At 43.7% G+C, this 23,146-nt stretch overlaps 1 protein-coding gene across 4 annotated transcripts in view; it reads left to right on the top strand.

The window, feature by feature from the left end:
• Positions 1–23,146, top strand: part of tmtc3 (transmembrane O-mannosyltransferase targeting cadherins 3) — a 106,242-nt gene that overhangs the window by 31,548 nt on the left and 51,548 nt on the right. For all 4 annotated transcript variants that reach the window (XM_038780401.1, XM_038780402.1, XM_038780403.1 and 1 more), the window contains exons 3-6: positions 5,645–5,863; positions 11,667–11,766; positions 13,655–13,770; positions 17,060–17,232. In XM_038780401.1, the coding sequence (XP_038636329.1) occupies positions 5,645–5,863; positions 11,667–11,766; positions 13,655–13,770; positions 17,060–17,232 (608 nt within the window). The remainder of the gene's footprint in view (positions 1–5,644; positions 5,864–11,666; positions 11,767–13,654; positions 13,771–17,059; positions 17,233–23,146) is intronic.

The following is a 23,146-nucleotide window of genomic DNA, read 5'->3' as shown; positions in this document are numbered from 1 at the left end:
CAATTTATCATATCTAATCCACCTAACCTGTACATCTTTGGACTGTGGGAGGAAACCGGAGCACCCGGAGGAAACCCACACAGACACGGGAAGAATGTGCAAACTCCACACAGACAGTGACTCAAGCCGAGAATTGACTCTGGGCCCCTGCACTGTGAGGCAGCAGTGCTAACCACTGTACCACCATGCCACTTTCTGCATAGCGTAGTGGAACATTGCCCATTGCGTTCCTCCAATTCTTGCCTCTGATTTCCTTCACTTCACCACTAGGAGTCATTGTCACAGCCCTAATCCCTGCCTCAATCTCTCTGCCTCGCTATCTCTCTCTTGTCCTTTAAGACACTCATTAAATTGTATCCAGTCAGCTAAGTTTGACTACACATCCTAATATCTCATAGCCCAATATCAAAATGTTCCCGTTAAGCATTTTGTGTTGTTTCACTATTCTAATGTGCTATATAAATGCACGTTGTTGTTGAATTCTCAACTTGGAGGATCAGTAAAACAGTTTTATAGTATGTTCCTGCTAATTCAGAATTAGATCCTTTGAACAAATTGCATTTTTTTTAATGTTTAGAAAAGGCTTTTATATATCAGGAGTAGCTTCTAAAATGTTCAAAGGTTTGCAAGTATTGCACACTTGGTGGAATTGAAGTCTCTTTGCAGTTCTGTTAACAAGCACATCTTGGTTTTGCAGCTGGTGCCATTAACTATCATTTCAGATTGTGTACAAAGGAAGAAAAATTATTTTTAGCCATTGGAATGATCTGTGAAAGTTTGAATGTGGAAGCACTTCTCATTTCCTCCTTTTCAAAACTTGAAGCCCAAACCTCCAGTCGAATCATTGAGACACAATGTTTTAAGTCCTGGTCATGTTAAGACATGTCCCTGGATTGTTAGCAAACTCATCTGCGATGATTTTGCAGTGACGACTGCAAAGTTTTAAGAGTTGTGTACTGCAATTTCTTTGGAGAAGCAGATACCAAAGTGTCTAAAAATCTGACCTTTTGAAAACGGCATTTGCATATAATCAGGCAACAACAACAACGGCATTAATATAGCACCTTTAACATGTCAAAACAGCCAACATTCTTCGCAGGAACATTATCAGTAAAATTTGACACAGAGATATTAGGGCAGGTCACCAAAAACTTGACCGAAGACTTGGGTTATGAGGGGCATCAGAAAGAAGGAGGGGTGCGCATAGAGTTTTAGGCAGGGAGCCAATGTCAGTCAGCAAGCACAGGGATGATGGGCAATGTTCCTGCTATGCTATGCAGAAAGTGGGATTATGCCAGATGGGAACAAGGATGCACACAAACAACTTTCCCATATTGGGGCCATGTGTCAATCTTAAAGGGACCATGCAGTGCAACAAGTCAGCTATGCAGAACAAACAGAAAGTAGAGGGAACATTGGTTTGGGTGAATGGAATAATGGCAAGTTGGGAGATGTGCAGCAGAGTTTTGGATGAGTTTAAATTTATAGAGGGAGGTCATCCATATTGGAATAGTTAAATCCACTCGTAGTAAAGGTATGGGTGATGGTTTCAACGGGAGATGAGCTGAAGTAAGGTGGAGTTGCGAGGTGGAAGTACATGCTCCTCAGAAGATATACTCTTAAAATTAACTCTTTGTTTGCTGCCAATACCTTGCATGTGCAGTTGCTTGCTGGTGGTAGGCCCAGGTGAGTGGCCGCCATCTTTATAGCTACGCCGCCTGTTCGGGTGCTCTGAACACGGGTGGCACGGTAGCACAGTTGTTGGCGCTGTTGCTTTGCGGCTCCAGGGTCCCGGGTTCGGTTCCCGGCTTGGGTCGCTGTCTGTGTAGGGTCTGCGCCTTCTCCATGTCTGAGTGGGCTTCCTCCAGGGTTTCCTCCGGGTGCTCCGGTTTCCTCCCACAAGTCCCGAAAGACATGCTTGTTAGGTGAATTGGACATCCTGAATTCTCCCTCTGTGTACCCGAACAGGCGCCAGAATGTGGCGCCTACGGGCTTTTCACAGTAGCTTCATTGCAGTGTTAATGTAAGCCTACTTGTGACAATAAAGATTATTATATATGTACAGTAGAGTTGATTCGCAGCCATATGTATTTTTTCTGTATTTTGCCATTTTCTCTTTTGCCTGTTTCATTGTTGAGCTTTCAGTGCTGTGCTCCATTTCTATTTTTATTTATGTTTTGCTAACTTCCAAGTCATGCAAATCTGAGAAACCACCTGGCTACTCAAATGGCTCACTAATTTCTGAAAAAAACTGCAAAAATATCTATGGTGAAAAGCCACAGCTTTTATGTTTTTATTGCTGATGAAACCACTGCAAAGAAGCTCCTAATACAGTCAGCGTTTTGTTGGCACTGAGTCTCTTCCAAATAATGCCATTGGCAGCCATCCTGCATTGGCAGGAGACACAGTGTAAAATTAGAGCTAGACTATTTACACACACACACAAAGGTTAGTGGAATCCTGCAAACTCCCCTCAAAATGAAGTGAATGGTTAACATTGGAGGCAGATTGGTAAATTTTTGTTTGTTTCAAGGGATTTGGGATAAAGGTGGGTAAATAGAGTTGTTATACGTAGCTGCCATGATCTAATTGAATGGCAGAACAGATTCGAGGGCTGAATGAATACTCCGGTTCCAAGTTTGGTAAGGAAAATGTTATTGTTCATCTACTCTGATTTCAATACAAGGGCAGCTTCTGGGTCAGATGGGTTCCTTTTGAAGTAGCCACTTAGGCAGCTACAGATTCTCCAGGCAGCGAGGGATCTGTGAAGGTGGATGTCTCGTCCATCACTTTTTTAAAAGAAAGGTTAATACTGGATTTTAGGCTTGTGTCAAGAATGTGGATGTTGCATTCTCTTAGTCACTGCAATTACGTGTACAGGCTGCTGAAACACATTTCCTCACAGTTTTGTGTTTTCTCTGTGTGCAGGTTTGGTGGGAGACTTCACTCGGCCAGGTTTCAGTGACTAATGAAACATGAATGAAAGGCTACACAGCTGCACCCAGTTAACCAGCACAAGCCTTAAATGTGCTTAAATATTTAGATTCTTTCCAAAAAAAAGAGGTTTCAGATATTCTATGGCAACAATGAAATGTATTATCTCCTATTCCTTCAACCGGGTCACATGGCTTGATGCAAAACTTGTTCTGAAGTTGGCGGGTGTCGGGTTGATCAGAATGTTTGATGTCCCATTTGACTCCGAGCTGTTTTTTTGAAAATATTTTTATTTGGTTTTTAATATTTTATACACAAAACAAAACAATGCAGAACAACCCTCTTACTCTACCAACCAATAACTCAAAGAATAGCCCTTCCCATCTCCCCCTCCCCCTAGCAGCTGATAGTAACCAACTCTTTAAAATGAAAAATAAACAGATCCAGCCCTTAATCGTCTCTCTCAAGGTAAACTTAACCTCCAAATACCGAAACTCCCATCAGGTCCCAAGCCATGCTGAGGCATTGTGTGGAGAGACTGACCTCCACTCTAATAGGATATGAGGTTGGGGCATTCATCCTCCATAAAACCTCACACCACAGCTCCTCCTCCAACACCATCCCCAACTCCTCCACCCACTTGGCCGAAACCCCCTCCAGCGGCACCACATCCTCCTCCCATAAATCGCCGAGTTGACCCCCCCCACCTTCCAACCCCATCACCAACAACACCCCCTCCAAAAACGAGGAGGGAGGTGTCACCAGAAATATCAGGAAAACCTTCCTTGCAAAGTGCTGCACCTGCAAAATTCTAAAGGCTCCTCTCATCCCTGAAACCTAGCATCCAGTCTCACTGACTCAAACACATGATTCTCTTGAACCGGCGTCAGCTTCGACCCCACCCCTAACTTAAAAAGCTGGGAAAATTGCCTTCAAATCATCAGCGTGGCTACCACCACCGGAGTACCTGAGTATTTCCCCGGGCAAAAAGGAGTGGCGCGTTGCCCGCGACCCTGACCCCCTACAAGAGCCCACCTCCAACCTCAATCACATTGTCTCTGGCTCCCTACCCCAGCCCCGTACCTTCTCTGTTCACTGCCCAATAGTAAAGCATCAGATTCGGAAGAGCCAATCCCCTCGACTGTCGCCTTCTCTGAAGCACTGTCTTCTGAATCCTCATCGCGTTACCAGTCCATACAAATGACAATCAACTGTTCCTCCCCCATAAACAAACATCTTCTGAAAAAATACCGTCGGCACTGGAATAAAAATAAAAACCATTCATCTTTCTTTCCCGCCTGAACCTGACCTGCCAATGATCATGGGGAGGCTGTCCCGCCTCCACAAACCTGCCTTATCCACAAGGCTCGAAAAATTCAATTTACGGAGCTGGACCCAGTCCTGAGCCTTCTGCTCCCCTAAGTATCTGAAATGAGTAGTTGCCACACAAAACGACAATCTCATCCCTCAGGCCAGCTCCCACCCCTGGAAAGGAAACCAAAAAACACTAGCTCTTCTTCAAATTAAATTAGTATCCCGAAACAGCCCAAAATCAACTGAGTAGCTCCATTATATCCCCCACTGTGGGACCTGGGTTAGAAATATACGCCAAAAGAGCATCACCATACAGGGACCCCTTATGCTCCACTCACCCCCCCTCACTATCTCCCTCCACTTCTCCGAGCTCCTCCGCGCAATTGCCAAGGGCTCTATCGTCCGCGCAAACAAAAATGGGGGCATGGGATACCCCATATCTCGTTCCCCATTGCGGCTGAAAACACCCCGAGTTCACCTTATTTGTATGAACACTGGTCTTTGGCTCCTTGTGTAACAATTTGACCCATGCCACGCCACCGCAAGGTTGAAAAGCGGGGCCTTCATGAATTGCCTCAGCTGGTATAGGAATTGAACCCGCGCTGTTGGCCTTGCTCTGCATCACGACCCAGCTGTCCAGTCAACTGACGGATAAACCAGCCCCTGAAATTACATGCTCGCGAACCTACAATGACCTCTTATTCACTGCTTCAGGACTCTCCTAAAATGGAAGTGTTGAAAACTCAAAGTAAAATACTGCATCCTAAAAGGCATTTTTACAAAAAAGGTTTCATCACTTTGTATTCTAAAAAATATTTCCTTTTCGTCTTTGGGTTGCCAACGCTTTTTTAAAACCACAAATGAGTAACAAATGAGTGTGCTGGACACCATACGTGTCAGCTATGGCCCAGATGGTATAATTCTTGCCTATGAATCAGAGGTTTCTGGGTTCAAGTCCCACTCCAGAAACTAGAGCACAAAAATCAAGGCTGAAGTTCCTGTGCAGTGCTGAGGGGGCGCTGTTGGAGTTGCTGTCTTCAGATAAGTTTAAACTGAGGCACCATCTAGCCTCGCTGGTGGATGTAAAATATCCCACAGCACCGTTCAAAGAAGCAATGTGGCATTCATCTGGTGATCTAATGATTTTGATAAGACTAATTTGTAAACAGAATTAAAATTGAAATCCAAACAGAAATATAAATAAATGCTGATCAGGGTGAATCTTAGCCAGTTCTGAATTATTTAAGTTGAATTACTTGATCAGTTTATACTTTGCCACAAACCTGTCTGTTTTTAAAGCTACTTATGAATGGAGAAATGAAAATTACTTCTATATAGTGTTACTCATGCATAGATTTTTACGTTGATATAAAAATGTTTTTTTTTCCCTTTACAGGAAAGGAGCCACAAATCTTATCGACCACTCACTGTGCTCACCTTCCGATTAAACTACCTTTTCAGTGAACTGAATTCTGCTTTCTATCATCTTTTAAATCTTGTCCTGCATGCAGTGGTCTGCGTAATCTATCTCAAAGTATGCCAGCTGTTCCTGGACAGGAAGTCCAGTCTGATTGCCTCTCTGCTTTTTGCGGTTCATCCAATTCACACAGAAGCGGTGAGTAAGGATTTAGACATGCACATGCATGTGAGGTTTTTACAAACTTAGGTGAAGTCAGGCACGCAAAGCTCTTTTCCAAACGTAAGTCAGCATTAGTAACAAAAAGAAAGCTCCTGCTGCATTCTCCATTGCTCAGCTTTCAAGTTTAAAAAGTGATGTTCTTCCCCAGTGCAGGTCTCTTGCTCTTAGTTACCAATTTTAGCACTGATGTTAGCGAGTTCTTCACTCTAGGACCATCACATGGAGTGGTTGAGAAAGAAGCCCTCGAATTTAATGATCATTTAGATGGTGCAGTAGGAGAACAGGGACTATAAGGTAACTGAAGCCAGACGGCCACCCTCATCCATTATTATGTAATACGCTTCCAATCCTGGTCATGTCTGTCATCACGATGCTTGTTTTGGGAGGACTACAGCTCAATCCCAGATATGACCCAGCCTGTCCTACCCTCGCTGGAGCACAAAAGCCAACTTACATTGTGCTCAGGTGGCTGTTCCAGGCTTCATTCAGTACTGGGAATTTCTGGACCCCTATTTTGAGTGTATCTGTTTGGCTGGTTATTCGTTGATCAGCCTTGCCTGGCCTGTTATGGTGTGGTCTGGAGGCAGTGACTCTTACAGTAATTGCAATACCAATTGTTTGTCACAGTGTGGCACATGGGAGCTTAGCCATTGTCTCAGACCAGACGATCAATTCAGATTAAATAGAACTATGGAGAATTTACAGCACAGATACAAGCCATTCTATTCTAGTTTATGCTCCACATTAGCTTCCTTCCACTCTCCATCTAACCCGATCACTGTCACTACCTTTTACTTACTTCCTCATCCAGTCTCCCCTTAAAAAGGCATCTTATGCTATTCGCCTCACTTGCTCTGTGCGATAGTGAATTCCACATTCTAACAACACTCCAGGTAAAGAATTTCTTCTTCAATTTTTAATGATTATCTTATATTTATGGTCCATAATTTTGGACTCCCCACAAGTGGAAACATCCCAATCAAACTGTTTCATAATTTTAAAGACTGATTAAGTATTTAACAAATACAGCTGAATGCTTATTGACACTTGAACATTGATCTTCGGAGAGACTTTATACTACTCACTATTTGTGGTGTAGCTTGGGGTGGAAGTTAGCATCTCCACCCTGTGCCTGGGCTTGGCGGGGGGACCTCCTTAAATTTCTGACCCTTGAGAAGGTGAAATTTGAGCTGAGGGGGATGAAGGAGGGGTTCTACAATTCATGGGGACTGTTTATTATGCATTTTCGAGAACTTGTTGCATTGAACATTAGGGTGGGGTTGGGGTTAATGTTTCGATTGCACTGTTAACTTTTAAAAAAGAATAATTTTTATTCAAATTTTCACATTTACACAAAAAAGAAAACAATAACAGAAAATTCTAAGAACAAAAAAAACAGAACCCCTCCCCCCGCCGTAAGTACAAAAGAGAAACATTAAATTTCACCCTCTCCAATTTAATAAACCCTGCCATATCGTTGACCCAGGCCTCCGCGCTTGGGGGCCTCGCACCCTTCCACTGACGAAGAATCCTCCGCCGGGCTACTAGGGACGCAAAGGCCAGAACACCGGCCTCTTTCGCCTCCTGCCCTCCCTGCTCCACTGCAATCCCAAATATTGCGAGTCCCCAGCCTGGATTGACCCTGGATCCTACCACCCTCGATACCGTCCTTGCTACACCCTTCCAAAATTCCCCCAGCGCTGGGCATGCCCAGAACATATGGACATGGTTTGCTGGGCTCCCTGAGCACCTAATACACCTGTCCTCGGTCCCAAAAAACCGGCTCATCCTTGTCCTGGTCATATGAACCTATGCAGTACCTTAAACTGTATGAGGCTAAGCCTCGCACACGAAGAGGAGGAGTTCACCCTTTCTAGGGCATCCGCCCACGTCCCCTCCTCAATCTCCTCACACAGCTCCTCCTCCCATTTATCTTTCAGCTCCTCCACCGAGGCCTCGTCTACCTCCTTCATCACCTGGCACACTTCCGAGATCCTCCCCTCTCCAACCCATACCCCCGAGAGCACCCTGTCCTGGACCCCACGCGGCAGCAGCAGGGGGAACCCCGCCACCTGCCACCTGACAAACGCCCTTACTTGCATGTATCTAAAGGTGTTCCCCGGGAGGAGCCTGAACTTCCCTTCCAGCTCACCCAGGCTCGCAAACTTCCTGTCTATGAACAGGTCCCCCAGCCTCCTGACACCTGCCCTGTGCCAACTCAGGAACCCGCCATCAATTCTCCCAGGAACAAACCGGTGGTTCCCCCGTATCGGGGACCCCATCGAGGCCCCCACCTCCCCCCTGTGCCGCCTCCATTGCCCCCAAATCTTGAGGGTAGCTGCCACCACCGGCCTCGTGGTATATCTCGTCGGAGGGAGCGGCAGCGGCGCCGTTGCAAGCGCTTCCAGGCTCGTACCCACACAGGATGCCATCTCCAGCCTCTTCCATGCCACCCCCTCCCTGTCCAGTACCCACTTACGCATCATTGCTGCGTTGGCAGCCCAATAATACCCACAGAGGTTGGACAATGCCAGCACCCCCCCCCCCATATTTAACTTTCATTGTTTATTTGATGAAACTGAGGAGAATAAAAAGATTTTAAAAATACTATTTGTGCTGTAGCTGTCAACAAATGTATGAAGAGGGTTTTCATGATTTTTCCTCAACGCACAACACAAATCCTCCTTTTTTCCTGACATAACCCTACTTTAATACCTCAGACTTGGTGTGACGCCAGCGTGAAAATTGAGGTGAGGATCAGAGATTTGTTGAGGGGGCTGGCGAGCGACACTTTTTTATAGGCTGTGGTTGTATCAGCAGTCGGGCCTCAGAACAGATGATTAAGCCATACCCACATACAGAAAAAAACAAAGATTTAAAGACTCCTTGCAGCTGTCAAAACTCATTCTAAGCTCCACCGCTACCATTGCTGCCTTGGAGCTTGTAGTCCTGAAATTTAATCCCAGAGCCCCATTGGGATTCACAAGCTCCGATTTGGGATTCTCCTACGGATGTGTTGCCCGAGTTGTGTAGTTAATTTATAAGGCTGCCAGCTTTGCCATTGAAATTTGGATACAACTTAAGCTAATGAAACAAAGGCCTTTCTTTCTTTCTCTGCTGGCTTTTTGAACTTTGGGATTCTTGGGGCTCAGTTCTTTATGGGTACTAGTCCAAAGCACAAAATTCCCTGTTAACTTTATAATCGGCTCTCAAGTTCAACACATTACTTACTTTCCTTCTTTGTCACTTGAGAGATGTAAGGCTGCTATGAGCTTATGCCACCTTTCGTGATCTTTAGCCACATTTTGTGTGAGTCCCATGAGAGCCCCTTCTCACTCAGCTCAGCCATCACAGTCTTTGGCCTGTCTGGCTTTCTCTTTAAGCTGGAGTCCATCTAAGGACCACTTTGGCTATTCTTTCCAATGGCAATTTGAATATATGGCCAAGCTAGCCGAGTCGGCCATACTTGATCTCATTAACAATGCTGTGAAAGCCAATTGTTTAATGCAAGTCTAACTTAGAGATCTTGATTGTCCAGGAGATGTGGCAGATTTTCCATTACCTCTATTCTGCTCATATCTGACTTTATGACTCACCAGCACCCTGATCCATATAACAGAACAGATTTGACATTGCTTTGTTTTCCTGCTGTATTGCTTGGTCTTCCAGATTGGAAGAAATTGAGCAAATGCATTGCAGAGTCTTGCCTTGATCTTCTTGGCCCCATTATCTTTGCTGATGAGACTTCCTAGCAAGTAAAATCTTCTACTGTACCTAGAAGAACTCCATTCACAATTATAGGGGTACTGGGTTTGGCATTGATGGTCATTATCTGGATCTTGATGATACTATTTATAGACCAGTCCTACTCGCAAAGCTGACACGTCTCAGTCTTCTCCTATAGATGGGCATGTCTGGGTGACAGGACAGCTAGATTGTCAGCAAGATGCAGATGTTTTAGGTGGGAGAAAAGGGTCCACTGGGTGCCTCTAGGTGTGCCTGATGTAATTTTTCTCAAGAACCAGTCAATGATGGTAAGAAAAAGGATTGGTGATATTACACATTCCTGCCAAAATCCTGACATTGTGGGAAACCACTCAAATAGTGAGGTTTCATGGTGACACTGCACTCAAAGTATTGATAGAATTTGCTGATCAGCATGACCATATTCTGTGGGATTCCAGAAGATCTTAGTATCATCCAGAGGTTCTCTATGTACACTGTTGAATGTGTTTTTAAAAGTCAATGGAATTTATGTGCAGGGGACTGTTCACTCCAAGTATTGTTTGATTATGTTACGAAGTGAGAAGATTGGTAAATGCAGTGCATGGCTAGGCAGGGCAGAAAGAGTTCTGCACTCGACTGAGGGGTGCTTAATGTGCCAGAATTGGAAAGTGCTTTATTCATCAGCACTGCCATCTCTCACCTTGATGAACATAATTTGTTTTTTAAAGAAGCACCAGTGATCATTGAGTGGAAGATTCCTGTTTGATTGGGATCATAAAATTCTTACAGTGCAGAGGAGGCCATCCAGCCCACCGAAGCACCTGGAGGAAACCCAAGCAGACACGGGGAAAGCGTGCAGACTCTGCACAGAGAGTGACCCAAGCCAGGAATCGAAACCGGGTCCCTGGCGCTGTGAACAGTGCTAATCACTGTGTAACTGTGCTGCCCATTAAAATACAAGCTTCTGTCTTTTTGTGACAGTCACAGGATTTGTGACAGGGTTTTAAAATTTAACACCATATCCCTAATATGTTTTAATAAAGTTAGAGAAAGTCGGGGCAAGTGAAAGGATACATTGCCAGCTGGCTTCAACACAGAAAGCAGCAAGTGGTGTAAAGGCTGGTTATTCAGAGTGGCAGAAGGTGGGGAGTGGTGATCCACAAGGATCAGTGCTAGAACTCTTCGCAATTTACCTGAATGATTTGGACTTAATCAAAAATGTAATTTCAGAATTTGTGGATGTCGTCAAATGGGGGAGATAGTCCATACTGAGGAGGATTGTAATATATTACAGGACATGAATGATTTTGCAGAATGGGTAAAAGTTGGCAAATAAAGTTAACCCACAAATGTGAGGTAGTACATTTTGTTAGAAAGAAGATGGAGGTCACTTGGTGTATGTCCAAGTGGAGTAGAGGATCAAAGGCATCACAGAGTGTAAATACCCCAGATACTTAAGTGTGTGTCACAGGACATCAAGATCATGAAAAAACAAACCAAGCCCTGGACTTTATTTCTGGAGAGTTAGAATTGAAAAGTAGGGAAGTTGTGCGTTATCTGTTTTGAACTTTGGTTAGACCAAATTTAGACTACTGGCTGCCTTATTATAAAAAGGGTATAGAGAGGCTAGAGAGGGTGCAGAGAAGATTTACATGCATGATATCAGAAACACAACGGTGTATATATGTATCAGGAAAGAATTAGCAGGCTGGATCTTTTCTCTCTTGAAAAAATACTAAGTGGTGACTTAATAGAAGCCTTTGAAATCATGAGTGGATACAGAGAGAATGTTTCCCATTGTTGGGAAGAGAAAACCAGAAGCCATCAAAATAAGATAGTCACCAAGAAATCCAGTAGGAAATTTAGAAGAAATTTCCTTACTGAGAGTGTAAGGGAGTAGAGATACATTTTAGGGAAAGACAGAATTAGGTGAGGAAGGATGTGGCAAGGCTCAAACGGAATTTCTCTGCAATATATTCTATATAACTGAAGTAAATAATTGAATGCTGGCCTTGCATGGAGAATTACATCTCTCTCTCTGTTTATGCCACAGGTTACTGGAGTTGTTGGTCGGGCTGAGCTCTTGTCCTCCATTTTCTTTTTGGCTGCATTTTTATCATATACTAAGTCTAAAGGTCCCAACAATTCTATTGGTAATGTACTTTGCTTTTCCACAACGACTGAAAATACCTGTGTATCTGGCATATAAGCAATTTCATTCATGTTATTCAGTGACCAGTTCATAACCGAAAGCTGGTAGTTTAAAGAAAAAAAAATGTTTACTCAGACTGCTTCAAGACTGCTTGGCTTAATGTGGGCTAGTTTTGCATTAGTTCTTGGTAGAGCAAATGAATAGAACCAAAATTCTCTTAACTTTCAGCAAACAGACCCTGAATAAGCTTGAACATTCACAGAAGCCAACGATCACAAAAAGTTAGTCTTGAGTGATCCTTCCTGTGCAAACATGTTAATATGATTATGATTTTTATTATTTATCCTTCCATGGAATATGGTTCTCACTGGCAAGATCAGAATTTGTTTCCTATCCTTAATCAAGTGGCTTGCTAAGCCATTTCGGAGAGCAGTTAAGATTCAACCATATTGCTGTTTATGCACTGCAGCAACTTGCCATGGCTCACTCGCAGGACCTTTTGAGGCCTCTTAACATGGAGGGCAAAGGCAGCAAATCCATAGAAAATCTACCAACTACATGTTCCCCTTCAAGACGAACGGCATCCTGGTTGGAGCTATATCGCCACACTATTTTTGTCGCTGAGTCAAAATCATGGAACTCTCCCTAACAGCACTGTGTCATAGAGCCACAGATGTTTACAGCATGGAAACAGGCTCTTCGGCCCAGCTTGTCCATGCCGCCCATTTTCTATCACTAAGCTAGTCCCACTTGCCTGTATATGGCCCATATTCCTCCATACCCACCCTGCCCATGTAACTGTCTAACTGCTTTTTAAAGGAAAAGATTGTATCCGCCTCTGCCACTGCCTCTAGCAGCTCGCTCCAGATGCTCACCACCCGTTGTGTGAAAAAATTTCCCCTCCGGTCCCTTTTGTATCTCTTCCCCCCTCACCTTAAACCCTCTAGTTCTAGACTCCTCTACCATTGGGAAAATATACTGACTATCTGCCTTATCTGTACTCCTCATTATTTTATAAACCTCTACAAAATCACCCCGAAGCCTCCTACGCTCCAGGGAAAAAAGTCCCAGCCTATCCAGCCTCTCCTTATAACTCAGACTGTGGGTGTACCTTCACCACATGCACTGCAGCGATTCAAGAAGGTGGCTCACTACCACCTTCTCAAGGGCAATTAAGAATGAGCAATAGAGGGCAGCACGGTGGCCTAGTGGTGAGCACAACCGCCTCACGGCGCTGAGGTCCCAGGTTCGATCCTGGCTCTGGGTCACTGTCCGTGTGGAGTTTGCATATTCTCCCCGTGTCTGCGTGGGTTTCGCCCCCACAACCTAAAAATGTGCAGAGTAGGTGGATTGGCCACGCTAAATTGCCCTTAATTGGAAAAAATAATTGGGTAATCTAAATTTTTTTAAAAAAGGAATGAGCAATATAAATGCTGGCCTAGCCAGCAATATCCACATTAGTGGAAGGATAAATATTGGCCAGGATAGGGGGATAAAACCCTATTCTAATGGTACCGCGGGATCTTCTAAGCCTCAGAGGTCAGACTGAGTCGAACATCTCATCCAAGAGCCCATTACCCCCTCGTCCTTGTCAATATTTATCCTTCACCGAGTGCCTCAAAACAGATTACCTTGTTGGTTGTAGGAGCATGCTGTGAGCATTTTGTCCACTGGATTACCGACTTTCCAACAGTGACTATGCTTCAAAGACTTAATTAGTTGTAAACAGCTTTGGGAGATCTTTGTAGTTGTAAAAGACCTAATATAAATGCAAATCTTTCTTGCTTTTTCTTTAATTTACTGACTGTTCTTCACTGACAATCTGGATGTTTGAACTTTGGGGACTGATTGGACAGAATGAAATAACCAAGTATTTTTTTCCCCCTCAGTGTGGGCACCGATTGTGGTCACGGTAATATTAGTTGCTGTTGCAACTTTATGCAAGGAACAAGGAATTACTGTCATCGGTATATGCTTTGTCTATGAAATCTTTGTCGCCCAAGGGGTAAGTATAATACGGTAATGTATTATTTGTTTCCTTGGAAAACAGGTTATTGTTGAGTCCCATGTAGTTGAGCCTCCCTTTGATTATCATTTGAATGTATGTTGTAGAGGGCAGAATAGCCTGAGGAACTGTGTCCACTGGCAGAAGGGTTGGCAACCAAAGAAGTTAGATCCAAGATAAGTGGAAAATGCACCAGAAAGAGATGATGAGAATTGTGTTTATTTGCTGGAGATTAAGCGGGTGATCAGATGGTAGGGGGCAGGTCTCATGCACATCTTCAGAGGAGTTGGGTTTTTTTTCAGACTTTTGTAGAATTCCACCAATTAGTCACGTTTAGGGTAAGCATAATCTCAGGAGAGTAAAAGGTTAACAAGATGATGTTCATGTGTATCAACACTAGATGGCATCACTGAGTAGTCTTATAAAAGGCTGTGGGCGCGATTCTCCCAAACAGGGAGAAATCGTCAGGCTGGCATCAAAAACGGGCCGGTTTGACGCCAGCCTCCCCCCCCCGCCCCCGACCGGGAACCGATTCTGGTCCCCGGTCGGGGCTAGCATGCCGCGGCTGTGAACTCCGGCATCGCGGGCTTAACGAATTTCGTTAAGCCCGCTTGCCAGAGTTTGCGACGGCTGACGCGTCACATGATGTCAGCCGCACATGCGCGGATTGGAAGACTCCAACCCGCGGATGACGTCATCGCGCATTTGCGCGAAACCTGCGCGGGCCAGGATGCCCCTCAGCCGCCCCGCGAATGGATACAGCGGGGCGGCGGAAGGACAAAGAGTGCGCGGGAATCGGACCCGCTGCCCGCGATCGGTGGCCATCGATCGCGGGCCCATGGCACCCTTGGCACGGCCGTGGTACTGCCGTGCCAATCGGTGCCATGGTTGCCAAGATCCGAACTTTACGGCCGTTTTTACGAACGGCCAGACCAGGTGTGTTTGCCGTTCGTAAAAACGGCCGTAAAGGGCTTGGACTTGGGCCCATCGGCCAGCTGAGAATCGCTGCTCGCCTTAAAAAAACGGCGGCAGCGATTCGTGTCGGGCGTGGGTGGGGGGGGGGGGGAGAATAGCGGGAGGGCGTCAGACTAGCGTGGCCGTAAAAATTTACGACCCCCGCTATTCTCCACACCGTCGTGAGTGCGGAGAATTGCGCCCTGTGTCTCAGCATTCTGGAGAAACTGTTGGAAAAGTTGATGAAGAAGGATAGTGTGAGGTTGAGTTAGTGTAAGTTATATTAGAGAGATAATTAATTACTGCAACATGGATTCAATACTATTATTTTGTTAGCTGTTACTCAGAGTGTACAAACCATTTCAAGTAGTGTAAAATAAACTAGCTTTGATTTAAACATATAGCTTTATGTTTTTTGTAAACACTATGACTTTGGCTATCTTGGAGAACAATAAAGGAACATAACAATCACCAGTAATGTTGAGTACCCAAGCTAGCTGAAAGTTGACATGTCTCATACTGGAACTTAGAAAGGTCCCAGTGAAAATGAAGTTCAGACTAACTGCTCCTCAATAAGAAAATGGAAGCATTTTTTGCACACCCTTTGTTTGACCTACTCCAAACCTTGACTGCCACCACTTGAAGTGACAGGACACGGCTCCAAACTCTGCTGGCGTGGCAGGGTGTCCATACAGCAGGTAGGCTGCCCACCATGATTATGAGGAAATACAGTCCTAAATCGTAGGATGATGCAAGACAGAGGCAGCCATTTGGCCCCCATCATGACTCTGCAGGCTCTGTGGTAGAGCTCCACAATTATTCATACTTCACTGCTCCTTCCCCATCACCCAGTAATGTTTTTCCTTCAAGTATGTTGACATTGAATCCATCACTGCTGCCTTTCCAGCAGTGTGTTCCAGACCACAGTAATCCGCTGTTTAAAATATAATTTCCTCATGTCATCTCTGGTTCTTTTGCAAATCACCTTAAATCTGTGTTCTTTGGTTACCAAATCTTATACCACTTGAAATAGTTTATCCTTGTTTACTCTATTAAGATTATTCACAATTTGAATACCTCTATCAAATCTCCTCCTAACATTATAGGTTCTAAGGAGAAACGTCCCCAGCTTCTCACATCTCTCCCCATAATTTAAATCTCTCGTCCCTAACACCATTCTAATATATGTCCTCCTCACCTTTCCAAAGCTTTGAAATCCCTTCTAAAGTGTGGTGCCAATATATTTCAGCTGAGGCCTAAAAATTGATTGTGGATCTTGTGGTGAACAATCAGACCGATCCCTGCTCTTCCACGTTTCCAGCAGCAGAGCAGGGAGGTTTTCAACTAACAAACTTTCTGAGGCTGAATCCGGAGCCAGGAATTTAATCCATGATTTTCTGACGTGCACTGACAGTAGATGTGGGACCTCCAGACCAGCTTGGACTTGTTGAAAGTTTTAGGCCTCTGTCTCAATTCATAGCTCTGAACAGTCTGCTTCGCTTTGCAATCTACATTTCTGGAAACCATCAGCTGTGATCTCTCAAAGCCAAAATTGCAAGAGAGAAGACAACTTCTACTAAATATTTAAACTTTCTCTAACACTACAGCAATGGTAGGAAATGCTTAGGATTTATAGGCAAGAAAAAGTGCATATATCAATCTTGAGACTTTACAGATGATTTTAACAGGAGCAAGTCTCTGTAGAACCAGCTGGGAGAGCTACACGGCATTTTAAAAAACACAATAATGGGTACACATTCGGCAAAGTGTCCTTTAAACTGAACTTTGGCACAGAACTGCAGAAGCAATCAGGAAAGTATGGGTCAAATTTTGCTGGAAAGGGGCACCTCATATTATATGGATTTCTTATTGAAGTTCGGATAAGTTCTGTGCCATCACTTGCTGGAAATGCGAGCTGGTAGCAGTATAGTGGAGAGAATAGGACAGTCAGAGCTTGATTGACATTCCATTAAGAACTACCACATTGTTGGAAGGGTACTTGCTTTCTTCAGTGAGAACAATGGATAACGCATGTCCTTATTCCACACGTTCAAAAAGATAAACAGGGCGGCCAAGGACAAGGTGTCATTTATGCACAGCAACTGGCAGAATGACAAATAACGGAGAGGAGATTTGCAACCCTTGATACATCTCTTAATCCCCTGAATTTGCTGGTCTATTGGAGGCATTAACATCTGTGTGTGTGTTATGAATATGCCCTTTTCCAGCAAGATTTAGCCTGACAAACACTCTGGTGCCCTTTTTCTGAACAGTTTAGAGTTGTGACCGCTGAATGAAGTTCTCTTGAAATAACAATTGTTTATCTTTCTTACAGTTTACCTTGCACGTTCTGGGGGAAATTGTGGTTCACTTGGTGCAAGGAAAGGGCATTCTGCCACCGTGGGTGCTCCAGACACTGATAAAACTTATTTTTTTGATGCTCAGCACTCTTCTACTCGTCATTGTCCGAGTTCAGGTTATTCAATCCCAACTGCCAGTTTTCACCAGGTAAAATATGTTTGACTTAATAACTTACTTTAAAAATTTAAAGCACCCAATTTTTTTTTTCCAATTAAGGGGCAATTTAGTGTGGCCACTTCACGTACCCTGCACATCTTTGGGTTGTGGGGTTGAAACCCATGCAGAAACGGGGAGAATTCGGACACGGACAGTGACCCGGGGCCAGGATGGAACCCGGGTCCTCGGCGTCTTGAGGCAGCGGTGCTAACCACTATGCCACCGTACTGCCCGTTTAACTTAATAACTTGACATAACTTGGAGCTATAAATGTAAGATGGTCACTAATAAATCCAATATCTGAGAAATTTATTTACCCAGAAAGCGAAGCAAAAGTAGACCACAAAGAATAGTTGAAGCGAATAGCAAAGGTGCATTTAAGTAAAAGCTAGGTAAGTACATGAGGAAGAAAATAATACAGAATATGTAGATCATTAGCTACAGGGTGAGGGGAGGATCATGGAGCATAACAAGCAGTGTGGACACGTTGGGCTGAATCATCTGTTTCTGAGCTGCAATTTTTTCTCATTCACTACTAAAGATCCAGGGTATTCCTGAAGATGCTTGGGTCAAACCTACACAATTATGAGTGGAATTCACCTAAACAAATGTGTGTCACTTCGGGTGGGAAAACCGGTGAGAATTCCGTCAGCTGTTTGGCTCGATTCCTTAATCACTTTTTTGGAGCCTGGGGAGATTGTGGCTGGGAAAGAAAAGTACAGGATCTAAAGGGCATCCCGATCTCCAGACAACCCTACCCGATAGACCCCATCCCACCAATCATCGGCAGAGATCCACCCGCCCCACCCCACTCACAGCATGGGGGCCCCATCTCCATCACTAGGACCAGCCCACCCCACCTTACAGTTCCCTTGCCCCACCCTGCTCCGAGCATATTTAAATATGCTCAGCTGGCTCACACCCAGTCAGGTTGTTAATCAGATTGTGTCGTGCCGAGCGATGGAAGCATTGCGCTCTGTTTGATGCCTGGCACAAACCCTGTTTAGATTCTTATTTAACAAACTCTTATCAAATTCCCCTCCGTGTTGCTTTTACACACATGCTTATGATAAAATCTCAGAGGAATTCGTAGTCATAAGATAGCTGTGGTAGTTCTAACTTGTATCAGGCTTTATCAATAAATGAATACATTTTAGCATCATGTTGCAAAGCTAAATCATAATGAAAGTATTTGCCTTCTGATTGCCTGCTGACAATTGGTGACGGTTAATGGACAGAGCACAGCGCAGGAGATCCCACCATTTTGCAACACGCATTGGCAACAAGTGGGCTTCACTGTGCCAGTGTTGTTTCCGTAACAAGGGTGAGAGTAGAGAAGAGCAACTCCTTGAAAGAGAAGAAATCCCTTGGGGAAAGAGGGTTAAGTGGGTTTTAATAGAAGTGTATAAGAAAATTAACCGAATTGATGGGATAAACAGAGATAAATTGTCCTTTGATGGAGGAGTCCAGAAATTAGAGCTGGGCCATTCAGACTGGTATCAGGAAGTTCTTGCAAGAGGACAGTGGAACTCTGAAACTCCATCCCTTCCTCCAAAACTGTTTTTTGTCGAAGGAGGGCGTTAAGATGATGGGATGAAGGTAGGGAAGCAAATTCAAAACACAGGTCGGCTATGATTGATTAAATGGTAGTACAGGCTTGAGGGACTGAATGGCCTCCACTTTCTCTTCCTACTTCAAGGCACACCACAGTGCAGGGCAGTACAGGATCTGTTTACCACATGATAAGTCCGATGCAAGTTGCAAATTCCAGCACTGGGTGCCACTCGTGTGTCAGTCAGGCATGAGTTCCATTCATTCTGAATCCGGTTGCTACATTGAATGTATTGTTGACGGGAGACAGCCTGTTTGACCCAAGGACATTTGTATTTCAGCTATTCCAAGTTTCACAAATTTCCAATTGATTTTAACCACTGGTATAGTAGAAATAAATAATATGAAAAATGAAAAGGCTTCCATTGTGGGAAAAGGGCAAACCTTCATACCAAATGTTCACCGAAAAATCCAGTACGGTATTCAAAAGATACTTGTTTACCAGGAAAATGGGAAGAATATGGGACTTACTACCACAGGGAGTGGTTGAAGTGAATAGTATGGATGCATAAAGGGAAACCAGACGAGACAGAAGGGAATAGAGGATTATAATAATGGATTTGGATGAGGAAATGTGGGAGGAGGCACAACTGTAGTGTAAATGCCGACGTAGTCTTGTTGGGTCAAATGACCTGTTTTTGAGCCTTATAGTCTTATGTAGTACCACCTTTCCATCACTAATATAAATTTGTAGTACGTGTTTTATATAGAATGCTTATTTTGGATTGTAATGACAAAACCCTCTTGATTTGCCAACAGCAACAGTCACTAACTTATTGAATACATTTAAGATAAATTACATTTAATACATTGAAAATAAAATGTCCAGCCATTTTTCCTGGTTTCAAAGACCATGTGTGGTTTAAAAAAGACTTCAGTTACTATATGAAGGAATCTTGTTTGGTCAGCAGATGGTGCTCTAGATTTTCTAAAAAATGCAACTCACAAATCAATGTTGCTTTCAAATTGTTAATCAAAAATCAGCTGAAGCCAGCATGCAATTTTTTCCAAGCCGTTTAACCTTAAAGCTGAGAAGGATAATGATTGAATTGATATTACTTTGAAATGTGCGTTTTAGCGTAGTCATAGAGGTTTACAGCATGGAAACAGGCCCGTCGGCCCAACATCCATGCTGCCCAGTTTTTGGCTCTAAGCTAGTCTCAATTACTGGCATTTGGCCCATATGCTCTATACACATCTTACCCATATAACTGTCTAAATGCTTTTTTAAAAGACAGAATTGTACCCACCTCTACTACTGCGTCTGGCAGCTCGTTCCAGGCACTCGCAACCCTCTATGTGAAGAAATTACCCCTCTGGACTCATCTGTATCTCTTCCCTCTCACCTTAAACCTATGCCCTCTAGTTGCCCTCTAGTTTTCGGCTCCCCTACCTTTGGTGAAAGATGTTGACTCTCTCCCTTGTCTATGCCCCTCATTATTTTATAGACCTCTATAAGTTCACCCCTAAGTCTCCTAGGCTCCAGGGGGAAAATGCCCCAGTCTATCCAGCCTCTCTTTACAACTCAAACCATCAAGTCCGGTAGCATCCTAGTAAATCTTTTCTGCAATCTTTCTAGTTTAATCATATCTTTCTATAATAGGTTGACCAGAACTGAACACGGTATTCCAAGTGTGGCCTTACTTTTACAACTTCAACAAGTCTTTTACAACTTCAACAAGACATCCCAACTCCTGTAGTCAATGTTCTGACCAATGAAACCAAGCATGCTGAATGCCTTCTTCACCACCCTGTCCACCTGTGACTCCACTTTCAAGGAGCTATGAACTTACATAGAATTTACAGTGCAGAAGGGGGCCATTCGGCCCATCAAGTCTGCACCGGCTCCCGGAAAGAGCACCCTACCCAAGGTTAACACCCCCACCCTATCCCCGTAACCCAGCAACCCCACCCAACACTAAGGGCAATTTTGGACACTAAGGGCAATTTAGCATGGCCAATCCACCTAACCTGCACATCTTTGGACTGTGGGAGGAAACCGGAGCACCCGGAGGAAACCCACGCACACACGGGGAGGATGTGCAGACTCCGCACAGACTTGTACTACTAGATCTCTTTGTTCTGTAACTATCCTCAGCACCCTGCCATTAACTGAGTAGACCCTTCCTCAATTCAATTTATCAAAATGCATCACCTCACATTTATCTAAATTAAATTCCATCTGCCATTCATCGGCCCATTGACCCCATTGATCAAGATCCAGTTGCAACCCGAGATAACCTTCTTCACTGTCCACTATCCACCAATCTTGGTGTCATCTGCAAATTTACTAACCATGCCCCCTAAATTCTCATCCAAATCATTAATATAAGTAACAAATAACATTGGACCCAGCACTGATCCCTGAGGCACCGCTGGTCATAGGCCAGAGTTTGAAAAAACAACCCTCTACAACCACCCTTTGGCTTGTAAAGCCGAAAGCATTTAAATATTGCAAATAGCCAGCAGTGCAATCTTAATCTTTTTCAGAAAATTGCTCATGCGGTCTTAAGTATCGGTTTGGTATAGTTGGAGTTTATGTTTCTGAATCAGAAAGTTGCGGGCTCGAGGCGCACTCTGGGCTAATATATGAGTGCAGTACTGAAGGAGTCCCATTCTTTTCATGATACACTAAATCCAGACCTAGCCTGGCTATTGAGGAAATGTACAAAGATCCTGTGGTGCCATTTGAAGAGATAACAAATTCCTCTCAAACATACAATTCTTGCTCAATCAACACAGCCAAATAATAGATCAACGGTTTATGCATTTCACCAGCGTTAGTGCTGGGCGTGACGAATATGTCATTGAATTTCACGATTACTCCAGGTAATTGCATGTGTTACAGATAAGTGAAAGAGGCAAACTAAACTTTAGCGTCTCAACCTCTATCCCTAAGCAAAGGTGCTTTTAAATTGTTTTTTAAATGGGCTTGTTTTCACAAACCCCGAATTTGTGAGGTCCAATTTTTAGAGTGATTCAGTTTTTTATGATTACATCAGATGGTTAGCTTATTCACACATTCAAACCCATAGGGGTTATCGCAACTTCACACCCACCCACAAACACACGCACAATAAAGAGGATAGAAAATGGAAGTTTTAAAACCATGAATAACAGTAAAGGAGCCAGAGGAATTAATATCAGTTTACATAATTTCCAGAGTCCAGAAAGTCAAGTTAGTTCCAGGCTGAAGACAGCAGCGCAGATTTTCTTTAAAATGAATGACGATGCAGTACAATGAGATTGCTGTAAATAGACTTGATCAGCTTGGCAGGCAAGATCAGAGACTTCCAATTAAACAAGCTTCAAGGAGATAAGGCTTTTCACAGGTTGCTTTGTCAACCTAGTCCTACTTCTAGAATCTTGCATGCATCAGCAGAGTGACATATAAGTCTCAAAGTGTATTAAAAGTGTTCCAGAGGCTGGTAGCTTGGATCATGTTATGTGGACCATTAATGACGCAATTGCAGGTTAACAAACAGTTTCTGTGCCTCTGGTCAAATCCATTGTCCACTCTTTTTTTAAAAATAATAGAAGGACCAAAATTAGGGAAACGCCAAAGTCAGAATTAGAGAATTGCAGATACCTTGAAGAGTTATAGGGCAGGGGAAGGTTACAGAGTTGGGAGAGATGAGGCACTTGAGGGATTTGGAAATAAGGATGAAAATTTTTTAATTGATTCATTGCTTAACTGGGAGCAACTAACTGGGTTAACGAGTGAGAGTCTTTTATTCAATGGACTATAAAAGCTTACGGGGTGATTTGATTCAGGTTTTAAAAGTTGTGAAAAAATTGATGAGATGGCTGGATAGGAAACAGTTTCAGCTGGTGTGGGGTAGGTCAAGAGGATGAAACCAGAGCCAACCCATTCCGAAGAAAAGATAGGAAACACTTCACCACCAAAAGGTTGGTGAATTTGTGGGTTTTTCTTCAATAAAAAGTAGTAAATGCTAGCTCATTCTTAAATCTGAGAATTTTTGCTAGATGGTATAAAATGAAATGGGAATGAGATAGGGGAATGGAGTTCGGAGACAAATCAGCCATGACTTCATTGGATTTCAGAACGGGCTCGAGGGCTTAGTGAGATCCTGTTACTATGTTTTTGAGCTCTATTTTTCTGTCCTTTAAAATTGTACTGTTTAACCAAGTGTTTGGTCAACTGTCTTAATATCTCAAGTGATTCTGTGAATTCAGATAATACTTCTGTAAAGGACCTTGAGACATTTTACTAATTTAAAGGCACTATATAAATGCAAGTTTCCTTATGGATACAGGTTCACTAATTTGCTAA

This window comes from Scyliorhinus canicula, chromosome 20 (assembly GCF_902713615.1).
Source record: "Scyliorhinus canicula chromosome 20, sScyCan1.1, whole genome shotgun sequence".
NCBI classification, from domain to species: Eukaryota; Metazoa; Chordata; class Chondrichthyes; order Carcharhiniformes; family Scyliorhinidae; genus Scyliorhinus; species Scyliorhinus canicula.
The sequence above is the reverse complement of the archived record's forward strand: the minus strand, read 5'-3'. Positions and strand labels throughout refer to the sequence as shown.